This window comes from Telmatherina bonti (genome assembly GCF_933228915.1).
Source record: "Telmatherina bonti genome assembly, chromosome: 2".
Taxonomy (NCBI): Eukaryota; Metazoa; Chordata; class Actinopteri; order Atheriniformes; family Telmatherinidae; genus Telmatherina; species Telmatherina bonti.
This window is the reverse complement of record NC_136620.1, coordinates 25358092-25373389: the sequence shown is the minus strand read 5'-3', so window position 1 is coordinate 25373389 and position 15298 is coordinate 25358092. Positions and strand designations below refer to the sequence as shown.

The 15298-nt window shown below is 37.3% G+C and overlaps 1 protein-coding gene across 1 annotated transcript in view; it reads left to right on the top strand.

The window, feature by feature from the left end:
• Positions 1–2685: 2685 nt before the first annotated feature.
• Positions 2686–15298, top strand: part of cntn1a (contactin 1a) — a 29444-nt gene continuing 16831 nt past the window's right edge. Inside the window, exons 1-6 of the mRNA XM_079256195.1 lie at positions 2686–2755; positions 4991–5029; positions 12741–12870; positions 13490–13668; positions 13984–14079; positions 14714–14920. Coding sequence (XP_079112321.1) covers positions 2701–2755; positions 4991–5029; positions 12741–12870; positions 13490–13668; positions 13984–14079; positions 14714–14920 — 706 coding nt within the window. The 5' untranslated portion in view covers positions 2686–2700. The remainder of the gene's footprint in view (positions 2756–4990; positions 5030–12740; positions 12871–13489; positions 13669–13983; positions 14080–14713; positions 14921–15298) is intronic.

Below are 15298 nucleotides of genomic sequence, written 5' to 3'. Positions count from 1 at the left end.
GCAGCGCACAGCTGCCGAAGGAGAAAGATTGAGTTATTAAGAACTAATAGATGTTTTCATAGCTTCGTCTGACATCAAGACATCGATATATTTAATACTGTAGATGAACATAGCACCGTATGTCTTCTGTCCACAGCAGCAGCGTTGTTCCAGATTAAAATGAGTGTTTGCATAGTTTCATTGTTGGTCACAAAAGGCCCCCTGCAGCACACAAACTGCTGCTTTTAAAAGGTGTTGCTAGGATACAGTCCCGCTTAGAGATGAAATCCCCTCTGTATGGTTTTCTTGCATCTGCACATCTCATGCATTGCTGAATGCCCACCGTATTGGACACTTTATACAGGATTCAGTTTGTCTGGCTTTTCCTGCTTCACCTGTCAAAATGTATGTATAGATGTTAAGCCCCATGTTACCTCAAGTTTTCTTTTGCTTGCGTCATGCGAAGATGGTTTTTACAGGCACTCCTTTTTGTAATAATCGATTTTCAGTGATAAAACTCCATTTGTCTTGTAAGCTCTGAGATCTCAATCCTATCAGACCTCCTGGTCTCTGGCAGTTGACACCTCAGGGTGGTCACAAAGAATCAATAGTTTTCCCCTCATGTTCAGTTACACTTTGATCAACACTTGACAGAAAAGATGGGCCCGATGTGATGCTAAGTGCTGTAACACTGGAAGATGGGTATGAATAAGAAAGCATTCTGGTCAAAAGATAAAAAAAAAAAAAAGAAAAACCTTAGATTGGGGCTTTTTGACACTTTTTAACTGGTCCTTATTATACCATAAAATCTGTTGTTAATGGCTGTTCATCGCCACATAACCATGACCATGTGGTTTCATCAAAAGAAAAATGGACTGACAACGTCACTGAAGCATGAGTTTGAAATTGTGGTTCATCTTATATGTGAAATTTAACATGCTGTCAGATTTTAGAGATGTTATAATTATGCTTATATTTGCCTCTGCCAGATCTTCCACTTGATTTCTTCAGTCAGTCAGTGTTGCTTTACATCTTGTATTACTGAAAATGAGGTTGAAAGCTGGTGCTGGGTGGTGTGCTTTTAAGAACTTGAGGGAAGTGAGTATGCCTACTCTTGGTATGGTCCCGCAATCATCCAGATGTCAATCATCAGGCATCAACCTATCAAGAAGCCAGTGCCTTGGAGGCTGACAGGAATCAGATGCATGTCTGCTTCTGCTGGGAATGAAGACTGGAACTGGCTGCTAAAGCTTGTCGTGGGCAGCAGGTTGATCCTGATACAGTTCCCATGGTCAAATGTTGATATGCTGCCAAATGATGCATAAGTTTCCTACAATGATCCCAGACATTTGATATACTAAGAAAGATTAGACATGATGAAACAACAACTTGATTATAGTGGCTCTATCATGCATATTTCAGTCAAATTTATTTTAATATGCAAGTCCAGAAGGACAAGAAATAATCAAGCAGTTTTTGCAAACCCCTTCATTCATTGTGTATTGTTTCTGTCAGATCGGCCTCTGCCAGAAACAAGCGAACAGAGAAAGCTCCGCCCCCTGTCCTGCCTGCGGGCTGCGTCTGATTGGTCAACTGCTAGGAGTAGTTTTCTTTTCATGAATGTGCACAACTAGAGAAAATGACCAATCACTGAGTCCCTCCCCTGGGACATCATAAAAACTTTGAAGTAGAAAAAACTCTAAAACCAATCGTTTCCATCGCCATGGAAACTAAACGTAGAGCGTGCTGGAAAATTCAAGCATGTGTTTCGGTGATAAAAAACACAGCGCCGCTCATATGTCTGATGAGTATTTAACACTATGACACTGTAGAAAGCTCAGAAAACTAGAAATAGCATAATAGAGCCCCTTTAACTTTCATTAGAATTTTCTCTTACTACTCATTAGCCTCACAGTTGATTAATTGACATTGCAACAACTTCTTTTTTGGTTGTATAAATTGGCATATTTCAGAAGTTTTTATAATTCTGACTTTACTTTGGTCATATGTTGCAAATAAAATATTCAATTTATGTAGAAAATACACACTTTCTGTATAGCTTTGGCAATCTCTTTCTTATCTGTGTGTAGTTTGGACCAGAACAGGTCACATTGTTCAACTGTTTAAGTGCATTAATGGTGTAATTGGTCAGTATTTTTCCTTAAAGCTAGAAGACATTAGAAGTTTTATCATTTCTTTTCAAATGCATTGCACTAACCATTATGAATGTCTGATATTGTCTTCTTTTTTTTTTTTTTTTTTTTTTTAACCTATGTCCAATCTGCCGATCTTGTCCAGTTCTTAATTTGCGATATTGATATCAGCCAATACCCAGCGAATTGTGCTAAACAAACAAAAATATCAGGAAAATTCAACACGAAATCTCATATATTGTGTCATTTTAAGTTAGAGGAGACTTAGCTGAAGAGTTTGATATATAATATGCGCATGTTGTGTAAAAGTTATGCCACTGAAAGAGTGAAAACGGATATCGATAATTTCCAATATGACATTTTAATGTTAACATTGGTCGATAATATCTGTATGCCGATAATATTGGTCATCTCTACTAACCATCAAATGACAGTCTGATGTGCTGATTATAACTGTTTCTCTTTTTGTTTCTTTTTTCTCTTGTAGGGAAAACAAAGAGGTCCTGCTGATGTTTCATCAGCTGAGCTTCTGGCTGTAACCCCTCCAGGTGGTTCTCACTTCAACATCATGCTGCACCTCACCCTGCTCCTTCATCTCCTGGTCCTCTCACTTTCTCCTGCAGGTCTGTTTCACATTCAGCTTGAAGGAAAACACAGAACTAAATCACAGCTAAATAGGTATTTGGAATTACTGATGTGGTATGAATGCCAACACAAACAACATACTTTATACTCAGACTGCGAAATCCAGAAATGTAACTAGAGCACTAATTGTTGTCTGCACTCTGACAATTTGCTTTTCAGAAATTACTGCTAAGACAGCTTCATATAAAGTTTCATTTAGCTCCCATCACTGTACCTCGCCTGGCCTTCATCTTTCAAGAATCACCATTTGAATGAAATGGAATTACAGAAATGAGATGGAAAAATACTTTGCACTAATCACACAGCTGGTAGGCAGCTTGGATAGCAGCATGCTTGTGAAAACGAGGTTCTCATTTTAACTATGAATAAAAAAAACAAGTGAGACAAAGTGTGAAAAAGCTGCCAGCTTTTAAGAATGTAGTGTAAACATAATGACACTGGCTGTGATGAATGCATTGATGGGAAAAATGAAGAAAAAATGCATTTTTTAATAAGCAGAGTAAAACTGTGATGATCTGTTTAGACTCAGGTCACACTTGTGATGGGATAACTAAAATAAGCACAAATTGTCATATATGTACTGTTTATCTGACAAGGCAAGTGGGAGCGTTGCATGCCTTTGAGGGCTTAGAGCTTGCAGGGGTCTGTGCAGGATGCTGCTGTGCAATCAGCTATGTTGGAAACAAAACAAAGTGGACAGAAAACAGCAAGCCTGAAAATGACCTGTCTGAAAAAGCAAACAACCCCTCCATGTACCTTGGGCAATTCATACTTGTCGTAGTTCGATTTCGCTCTGCACAAGATCTTTCTCAAAAATATCTTGTTGCTTATCATTATTTTTCTGTCGTTATTGCTTTGCAAGATACTTGTGACACATAAAATGCATGCACAAGAGGCTATTTTTTATAGCTGGAAAACATCCTGCTGAAAATATGCTCATGCTATATACCCAATATGATGCGGGGTTTATCTTTGCATACAGTTATGTGAAAAAGGAAACAAAACCTCTTTAATTTCCAAAGTTTTACCTTCCAGCACGGAATAAAAATAATTTTGTCATCACTAATTCTTGACTTGTTTTTAACACCACTTCTGCATCCTGGTTTTATTAAGTTTAATAAGAATACAGTCTTACATATCTTGTTTTTTGGTTTACTTGAGGACCTTTAAACTTGACCCACCTCAAAAAAATCTTTCAATCTGAGACTTTATTTTGAACTTTAACAAAATGTAAAAAAATAACTCACAAATATATGTTTTTTAATTTATTTACAGTTTATTGCCATTTGATATGTCAAAATTATTATTGTTTATTATTGTGTTTTTATTGTATCTACACAGGGGCAGAAGTATGAGGTTGTGTAAAACAGGGTTTTAGACAAGTTTTCACCATCAAGGGATACAAAAGAAACTGTATGTATCAACTATGATACATGCGGCATAAAAGGGTTAAGTCCAGATAAAAAGCAGACTATTTTTATTACATCCTAATAAGTCAAATCTGTAAATAAAAAGAGTGTTTTTTTTTCCACATGACTAAACACTGGAGACGTACAGTGTAAGCACAGGTTTATATTGTTACTTGCGTTTATCCAAAGAGACAGCAGCCAAGCAGCAGCCTCTGGCCTTCACTGGAGATAGAGGACATTGGGATGGCATTTTTTTTTAGCTCTAGCATGAAAAAAGGTTTGATGGTTAATTTGACATTAATGTAGTGACAGCTGAACAAATGTCAAGCATACTATATAGCAAATCTATAGTATAGAGAGTGTTGAAGAGCTATTATTTAATTACATGCTTGATAGGACTCGAGGGACCATTTCAGTGGAGCATCACAGAGAAGTTAAACACACATTTTCTGAAGGATAACACTGCAATGTTAGATTATCATTTATTCATAAAAAAATCAGAATGTTGGGGATTCCACTTCAGGTAAATGTAGTATTTCAGCTCAAGGCTGAGTTTAGACTCATTTGTCACTTTCTCAGCAGTAAAAAAAAACAAAACTCTGAAGACAATTACATAATAATGTATGATGAAAACATTATTTGATTTGGTCATTTTCTACTTTTTTTCCTTTTCACATAATGAAAAGTAAGCTAAATATATTTACACTATAGAATATGCAGGTTTCAATTATTGTTGTTCACTTATTCTGCGTTTCAATTTTATGTATTAACATGACGTTTTTTAAAATTTTTTTTTTATTACAGATGCATCAGTCCATGTGGACGTGCCTGGTTTTTATGGAGGTAAGACTGAATTCAGTACCAAAAATAATAATTCTCATTCAGTGTCAGAAACATAAAAAAACCCAACTTTTTTTGCTAATCACGACGTCACATGAAACTCCATTTCCACAACAGCTGGGACAATGTGTATAATCTGTAACAAATATAATTGACAAGCAGTCAGTAACGTTGTGGTATGAAAAGAATATCTTAGAGATGCATAGTCTCTATCAAAAATATAAGTAGTGGTACCACAACCTGTAAATACTGATGTTACAATACCATTTTTTCTGAACAATAAAGATTCTGATATCTGGGGTGTACATATCTGCCAATAAATACCAAGAACCGATCAAATATCTGGATTATATTATTAAGAGGTCTGTTGAATATATCATTTCATCATATTTGTTATAGACTTTGATGTTTATTATTGTTGCTGTCGTCAATATATATGTTACATGTTTTGTCGTTTAACCTATGTCACAGTAATTACATATTTGTACATTTTATGTTTTATTAACACATGAAAACACTGTTTGCCACATAACTTTTAAGATTATTGAGTAATTACACTCAAATATAAGAATTTCTATTAAAAAAGATATAGTAAAATTGTCACCCTTTAAAGTGAATGGAGAGGGGCGGGTCATCCAGAACTACTCATTGTAAAGCTTTGTCAGGCTTTGTAGTGGCTTTCTGGCTTGCTTATGCGAGTTCCTCATGTTTGTATAAAGTATTCGAGCCCTATTCAAATGTTTTGTTGTATCGGCCCTGTATATTATGCATGTCTTGTTTTACTAGTGGAATTTTCTTATGTCAAAATGACACCAAATTGCAATTGAAAACAATCGTCACGCAAAGTTGCATGACTTCCTGTGTCTGTGTGTGGTAGACTTGTGCAGGAAAAAAAGAATCAGCTCTAATCAATACTGTGGCTACAATCTGTAGAGCAATTTCAGAATAACCTTCCTCAGTGTGAAATTGGAAGGAATATTAATTTTTATAATCTAAAGTACATAATATCATGAAGGAACCTGGAGTTATCTCTGTGTTTATGGGACATGACAGAAAAATCAGTGTTGGATACCAGCGATCATTAGATCTTCAGGCTGCAGTAGATTAAAAAGAAAGGACCAGTTCTATCGTGAAAATCTATTCATGGTCTGAGAAACATTTTCCGAATCTCTTTCTGTGAACACAGTTTATCATACCATCTATAGATGCAGATTAAAGCTCTATCATGTAAAGCAGAACCCATATGATCCAGAAACACCACTGTCTTCTTTAAGAAGGTTGATCTAAAACAGACTGATGCAAAGTGAAAAATTGTTCTCTCGTTGGATAGGTCAACTCATCTTTGGTGGGGGGGCATTAGTGTCTATTGGCTTTTATTTTTCAGGAAAGAATAAACATATTAAGGAAATGTTACATTGGATCTTTTACAGGAGTTTGGCTTCATGGTAGTTTAAGCCTCAAGACTGTTGAGCAGCCAGAACGCTATGAGACAAAAGTAGGACAATATCCCTCTTACTGTGGTACATTACCCACATTTTTATGGGTTATCTGTGTTTTAAAGGTATGAGGCTACACATTAGTAAACATGGATCTGTTCACATTTTTGTGATGTGTTGCTGCCATTAAATTCAAGACGACTTGATTTTTTTTTTTTTTTTTTTTTTTAAAGCTAATACTAAATTATTAGTGTATTTTATTTACTAATCATTGAATTCTTTTATCATTTATGTTTTACACTGTCGCTGTTTTAGGGTTACAGTTGGAAATCTGTTCTTTATTTACACTTTATTAGCCAAAAAATATATCCTTTAACAAACATTCTTGGTTGTGTTGAGTTTATGACATGCACAGACATTGTGATTAAATAGACTACTGTTTGCTGGATACATAAGCTGTTCACTATTTGCTGTATTCTGTGGGAGAAAAAGAAAATCGAAAGTGGAGCCAGACTATCAACATGTGTAAATTTGACGTAGGGAATCGCTCTGATTTGTTGCTGGGGAACAGGAATATAACGCTGCATGTATTGATTTGTAGCTGGAGTGAGTAATCCATTTTTCTTATGGTCTCTTAGCTTTTTGCTGCTGTTTTTTTTCCCACTCTTTATTTTCTTTCCTTCACCACGAGACATATGCCTGGATGACAGATTTCTGCACAAACACCTTAACATGATATAACTTGTGGTCTTCGAAGTAACCCCGAAGAAAAGAAAAAAAAAAAGTTGCTTGGTTCTTTGTCAAATCTGGTCAAAGACGACAGTGTAGTCATCGAAGGAGGCAGAATCAATACCAAGCTTGTCAAAGGTCAAAACTCTGTGTAGGTGGCCTTCTAGCTTCACTACAGGAACCATCATTATCTAAGTCCTTATTCTTTAGCTCTTTGAATTGTTAATACTTATATAAGGTGTTACAGTCCAGCTAAAATTCCTCCAAAAATCTGTCTCCTTCGTTACAGGGTTCAACCTATACAGGCTTTTAAAGAAAGTTGATCTTTTTTCAGATCAGCTCTTAGCTGTAAAGCCATGAGGGACAAACATTTTGATAACAGTTCAATGGCTTCAAAGCCATTGAAAGCGTTAACAGAGTTTGATACTATACATACTGATTGTTGTTGGATAATTGGTAGACTGTACAGTAATGTGGTAATAACAGTGACTAACCATTTGAAATTATTTATTACCAAACCAAATTTGTTCATGTTAATTATCTATGAATAACACAGGGCTCTAATTCAGAATAATGTTGTTTAAATAGGTTAGATCTGCCACATATGAACAATTCTTTTTTTACAGCAGTTGTTATAGCTCAACTGGCACTTTATTGCTTATCCAGACAAATAATTGGTCCTGCGGTGTGGCAGAATGATTATTTTATGTAGAATAATTCCTCCAGGGGAAGTTTGCTACTCTGAACCATTATGTGGCTCAGGGGCTTATGGGACATTATTGGAACGCCGTGCACACAGTGCCTCAAGGATACAATATGCTATCCGTCCCTTTTGGACCCACTCCTGGTCATGCTAACAAACACACTGCAGATGCAATAAAACTCACCAAAGAATTACAGGAAGTTCCTCTGGGATAAGAATTGTGAGACTATATAGATGTGAATCCCAACCAGCATTGGAGCAGCAACAAGTAAAACATATTTAAACATATATAACAATAACACAAAAACATTAGAAGTGGGATTTTTATTTTAGGCTACATAATTTGCATAATTATGCATCTAAAATATTGCTAAAACCTCAATGAATAATCAATGTTGTGTTAGTAATCCACATTACAGAAGATAACAGTCTCCAAAAATAACCGGCGGTGGTATTTCAATTTCAATTGAGTCCACACTTACCTGCTGTCAGCCTGAATGGGCTGTCTTTGTTTGGTAATGAAGTCTGTCCAGTGGAAGATCACTTCCAGCAGGCCCTGGAGACACCGCCTGCCTTTGTGTGTACCTTTAGTATAGATGTAGTTTTCGCTGAGAATAACTGTCCATCTTACTCTCTTTGTGTATTTGAGGAGGAGGAACCTCAGTGGTTTGTTGTGCAAATAATTTGTTGCTTGTTAAAAAGGCCAGAGCAGTGCAGTGCTGTGCCAGAAGAGGAAACAGAATAAGGTGTGTGATGCAGACAAATTAGGAAAATGAATAATAAGCACAGTGAGAAACTGAAAAGTCACAACAAGATGGGCTGTTTTAGACAGAACATATCTGATATTTTTGGAAGGAGAGTGGGAGGCTCTCGGAGAGGGAGTGATGCTTGGAGATTTTAGTCTACATTGATACTTGGGTTTCTGGTTAGCTGCAGTGCTATGTGGTGAGTTCTTGTGCATTCTTGTGCTCTTGTGGATGCAATTTCTTAAAACTGAGTGTTTAACCTGTTTTTCTTGTGTTTTTATGTTGGAATGTGTGCACAATGTAGATGCATCAAAGGCAGTGGGCTTGCTGTTGCACCTCAGCATTCCCTAAAAGCATCCAGCTATGGTTTACTAAAATTCTGAATGCAGAAACTGAATGTGTCAATGTTAGAGAAAAATAAAGTTCATTGTTGTTTTTAATAGATATTGCAGTTTCAAAATTATAGTTGTTATAATTATAAATTTAATGCCTATGTAAGCATGTTATGTCTTCATATTCTGTCTGTGAACATCCTGTTCTTGACTATCATACATAAGCTGATTTTCTCAGGGGAAACTGAACATGACCTTCTTTAGTTGGCTCTTAGCTCATGTTCGGTTCACATCTTCTTGTCTTCTGTATTTGTGCTGAAAGTGAACTCCTCGCAACATAAATTGTCATTTATGTTTTAAAGGTTGAGATTTTTTTTTTTCATCTAACAACCATTCATATGTCAATATTGCTAATACAGTGTTTTGATCCTGATGTTTTCAAGATACATCCTGTCTTAGACTCTATGTTATACTAATATTTGATAGATGGTAAAAAACAAAAAATAAATGATATATTACAAGAATACTATTACATATAACTACATTGTTCTCCAAAGGGAATTGTCTTCATGAAGAATAGTGAATTATTACTGTTGTAAAAGTAGTTATCGATTAACCTTATAGATAAATGACTAAAAAGAACAGAACCCTGTCATCATTAGTAAAATTGGAATTGTAAACTCACTGTGTTAGGCTTCACCCAGGAATGATCTCCTGTAAATTTCTTCAGTGCAGCAGGGCTGAAGAGGCCTCTGACTGAAGTCCCTCTGGTTTGATCACTGTATTGTGTATATGTACCAGGTTATTCATTACTTTTAGCAACTTGTGCAGGATTTTCCTCTGCGTCAGCTGCAAGGGATCCAGAGTTTTCATCACAGTCAGCCCCTCTTCCTTAGTTTGTCCAGTTTCTTTGGGTTACTAGCGCTGATGCTATTGTCTGGACAGATGACTACAAAAAACTTCACTGTCCAACATAGTCTCGTATAGATGGTATGCAACTTAATACCATTTGATGGATCTAATCTTCCCAAAAAATAGTTTCTTATGTCTCTCCTTGCAGCCACACCCACCTCTTATTATTTGAATTGTATGTGGCTTTTTCTGGTCCCTCTAAAATCCACAATTATCTCCTTTGTCTTGTTTACACTCAGATACAATGTGAAGGAGATGGAGGAAGGGCATAGGCAAGGCAGGGAGAGTTAGAGACAGACACAGAAAGTAAAACAGGGCAGAGAAAATGTAAAAGGCCTGCGTGTGTCTCCAGGCGATGTATATGGTCTCCTTTAACACCCCCCTTCACCATCTGTCACATCCCACATTACAGGAAAAGGATGGGAACAGCACCAGCGCTCATCTCTCCGAGTTACACTCCAACTGCTATGTCACCATTGCGCCGCAACCTCAGCAACTGCCCCCCCGCCCCACCAGGCTGTCTAACATTTATTTTTTATTTTTACATGTAAAGAATTTATTGGGCACGTATGTAGGCCAGTTTAAGTCTGACAGCAGAATAGGGTCACTGTATTCCATTACTCTACTTATCACCCACAGTTTTGTGTTCCTTTCAACTACTTTTTTTTCTCTCTCCTCTCCCTCATTCCCAGAACATAGATTCTCACTTAATTTCCCCTCTGTCAACCTCACACTGACCCATTTTTAGAATGTTTAATTTCTCTCACAGCCAGCAGTAATTCATAGTCCTTGGGATTTGCATCAATGTCAAGTAATCTCACGCGATTGGCTGCTGGAGTGTGAATAGGAGTTGATTCGTCTCCCAACATCTTAATTGCAGCCCTCTGGTTAGCTGCAAAGGGTACAGCTAACTTGTTCATGTGGCTACAAGCCTTTTTTTTTGTTTTCTTGATGTGCAAAATCACTGCTTTTTAAAAATCTTTTAGCTACTGAGAGAAGAGAGAGATCAGTCAACTTTGCCAGTATTAAACATATACAGCCCTTCAGTTTTGTTATTTTAGTTGTTTACCAAAATATATTCAAGACACAGTAAACTAATCAATATGGATGTAAAGTCTCTGTTTTACTTTAAAGATATTCACGTTAAAATTTGATAAAATATTTTGGAATTAAAACTATTTCACATGAGGTGTTTGTTTAAGGGACCATATTGGACAGTTAACTTTAAAGCTATTTCATGGGCTTTCCAAGTTATTTCCATATTAATCCATCATCGGTCGAGCAGGTAAAAGCTCTGGGGATGATTTTAGGTGTGGCATGTGTCTTTTTTTACGTGTTTTATAGAGTAGCTTTTCCTGTTTAGCTTCCTGTTCATTAGCTCACTTGGTTTGATTTCCTTTATTTTGCCTGTTCCTTATTAGTCCCTCAGTGCATTTATATGCCTCAGTTCTCAGTTTCCTTCATCAGATCATCCATCATTTTCCTCTATCGAGTCTTCCTGTTCATTTTCTTTTGGATTAAAACTATATTTCATGCATTCCACCTTCACTTGTTGGTTCTGCATCTGGATCCACATCTCTGCAAGTTGTGACAAACATAAAAAAGTCTGATGTTCATGCAACAGAACAGAGGTGGATGTTTGCAGGATCATTTTCATAGTGTTTTCCCAGTATCCACTCTATTAAAAAATGCTGTCAAGAGTTTAGCTCAACCAGTATCTAAATCTACCATAAAGAGAAGATGTCATGAGGGCTAGTACAGAGGGTTCACCATCAGGTACCAATCATGAACCAGTCTCAACAACAGAAAGTCCCGAATAGACTTTACCAAAAAGTCTCTAAAGAAGCCGACTTAGTCTCAATTGTCTGCAATGTCTCAACAAAATATTAAAAATAAATATTGTTTCTTTTTGTTTTGTTAATTATCCGAAATTATGTCATTGTCCAGATGTTTCTACGCGTAACTGTGTATTAAATTCCCATACAGTCTCTGCTGTAAAAATTTGTATAAGATGCATAAGATGATCTTGCTGCTTTTGTTGTCCTTATAAGTGATGACACTGTACTTTCAGGACGAAGAATATTCTTGTTATAATTATCTGGTTTTGGCTCTGAAGGTTGCCCAGTCTGTTGAGATGACATTTTCAGAGTGAGCGAGTCCCAAGCATTAGCCTGGCTAGAGGGATGGAAGAGGAGTAGCATACTACTGTCTGAAAGAACAAGCTTATCCCCACTGAGGCATCAGCTGCACATTCTGAAAACCCTTAGATGCAGGGGAATATCACACATGCACACACACGCTGACACACAACTCATGTCTGAGATCCTGCAGTCACCTACACACACTCTTGATCTTTGCGAATAATCAGCATTTGGGAACATTCCGCCTCATTGCTTATTCATAGCCTGGCATTGTGTTTATGCCTTATTCATGCCACCGCTCATGATGTCTGTCTGTTTAATGAATAATTGGGGGTAACTGCATGTGTGTTGATCATGTAAAAAGCAGATTGAAGCTGGAAAGGCATTTTCTTCTAGGGGACTTCTCTTGTTAAAGTTTCCTCACAGCTTTAGAGAGCAGACACATGCATGGAAAAGGTTTTAATTTTGCAAAGTCATGTTGGATTTTAAGGTTTAAGAATGTTTATTAGCTCTTAAGACTATCACATTTACCTGCCACGGATTAGTGTGCCAGTCAGGTTTGCCACCTGAGTGAGCTCACCATACACGGTGTGATATTGCAATTTGGAATAAAACAGAGACCTAACACTCAGCTACTACATATTAGGTGTGAGTGAGTGGGATAATCTGACTCAGCTTGCTATTATTAACCCTGCCCTGCTTTGTTTGTTATCAGCGGCTGAAGCCACAGGTTTCGGACCAGTGTTTGAGGAGCAGCCGGTGGACACCATCTATCCTGAGGAGTCACCCGAGGCCAAAATTACCATGAACTGCCGAGCTAGAGCCAACCCACCTGCCACATACAAGTAACATATGTTCCCCTGAGCCCAGTCTCATTACTCCACTCTGTGCTTTCTACAGGAAATGCTTCCAACCACATATCACTTGCTTGTTCCTGCAATTGTAGCTCACAAGATTGTGTGTGTGTGCACTAAATTTGGCAACATTTTGCATGATCCATTCCAATTTACGTATAATACCTGTAAATATATTGTACTGCATGTGGTTTTACGGTCATTGCCCAGAAACAGATGTCAGAGGAGAAGGGATTAGCTTTGACCAAAGCAATCATTCAATGCTGTAAATGGCTCATTTATAATACATACAGTTCAGCTATTCAAAACTTCAAATAAGACATTTGTGTTTGGGCATTTGTGTTTATAATACCAGCAGTACAGGAGCAAGTCTGGTCAGATGTGGCCCTAGATTGAAGAATTAGATATTGCTACCATATTATACAATAACTTTGCTCCAAACACTGCTCCTGATGATCTAATAAACCATGCTAAGGGTGCTCTGTGTTTGTGGAAAACAAACCCTTCTCATTAATGTAAATGATGATGTTGTGACACACTTCCATATCACTTGGCACTGATTGTTTTTCAGATTGTTTTACTGTTCTGACCCAGGTTGTTTTTCACGCAGATGGATGCAGAACAACACAGAAATCAACTTGAATGAAAAGGACAGTCACTACAGATTAATAGGAGGAAACTTGGTCATCAACAATCCCATCAGATCGAAACATGTGGGAAAATACTCCTGCTTGGCTACTAACATGTTCGGGACAGTCATCAGTAAAGAGGCCTCCGTCCAGTTTGGATGTAAGTCGCACATGGGAACTCTCATGTACAATGGGATGGAATATAGAGCAATATGCAGATGTTAAGCAGCTGCCTTGCACCTGTTACTGCATAGCTATTACATAAAACTGAAATCTCACATACAATCCAAGACAAATTAGTACAGTTTATTAATGTTTAAATTTTTGATCATAATACAGCCAATGTGTTAAAAAAAAAAAAAAAAAGAAACATTTTGGAACAATATAAGCTCTCTGTCAATTTGAATTTTATGAAATTATGTCAAAGGATTACCTCAAAATCAAAATGTAAACATTTTATCTCTCAATTTTTCAGACCTTGATCTTTTCTCATCTGAGGAGAGAATGACGGTGAAAATCAAAGAGGGTCAGGGGGCAGTCCTGCTTTGTGCACCCCCACCACATTATCCAGGTACAGCATGCGACAGCCAAGTCCCCTTCCACTGAGGTGTTCAGACAAGATAATATTCCCTCATCATGCAACATTAGCATCTGATTACTTACCTGGAATTCTCTTTGTAAAGAAGAAATGTTTTGGATTTTGCAGCTGTCCTTAAGTTGGATTCCTAAATATCTCATCATTTCTAATTAAACTAGTACTGGTAGTCATTTCTTGAACTTTAAAATTGATTAACGAAACAGTTCCCCCCTTGCTGTTAGCATTGCTAATAACAAGCCTTCAGCTCTAAAAAACTGTACCAATATTTAGAATATTTATGCAAATCTGTCTCCGTCCATTCAGTGTGACAGCACTAACTCTCTCAACAGCATGACAATTACCACAGCACGCAAAAAAGTGCTTACAGCACACTCTTATTATGCCGCTCTGCTGAAAGAATTAAAAGATTTCATCTGAAAGGTCAATGGATGCTTGAATCATAAATCCCCTCAGCGCTATATCATTGTTCTATTTTTGTTTTGCATGTATTTAGGTTATTAAGAGTGCCGGCCTTGCATCCAATCCTCTGGAGAGTTTCTGAAGCTGTTGCTATGTATCTAGACCCTTGATTGACAGGCAGCGTTTGAACATGTCTTTTCCTGTGCAGACGAGCTGTCATTTCGATGGATCCTCAATGAATTCCCGACCTTCATCCAACTGGACAAGCGGCGATTTGTCTCCCAGATAACGGGCAACTTATATATCTCCAAGGTGGACTCGTCAGACAGAGGCAACTACTCCTGCATCGCATCAAGCCCATCCATTTCCAAGAGTGTGTTTTCTAATTATATAACCCTCGAGCCTCAGACTGGAAGTAAGTTTTTCTGTACCTACTGCTACTCACTTTCTTTTACCTCTTTTGTTTCTTTGTTTTTAAAGGCAGCTATAAGACCATCACTATCTAAACTGGTTTGCACCAGATTATGTTATTTGTAATGTTCACGATAAGTAATACATCATCATATTCACTACACATTCTCAGAAAAAGTACCAACATGGTCTTTCACACTTGTGTTATTGAAGTGAAGCACAAAAATAAAGCTGAACAACCGCGGTTTTTAGCCAGTTAACAACGTGACTTAGCCTTAGCCCGCTTACCTCCGTTAGCTGGTTAGCTCCCGTTATCTCAGGGTTAGCTTGGTTAGCTTTTAGCTACATAAAGCTCGAAGTTATCTCGATGTCAATCATCCGC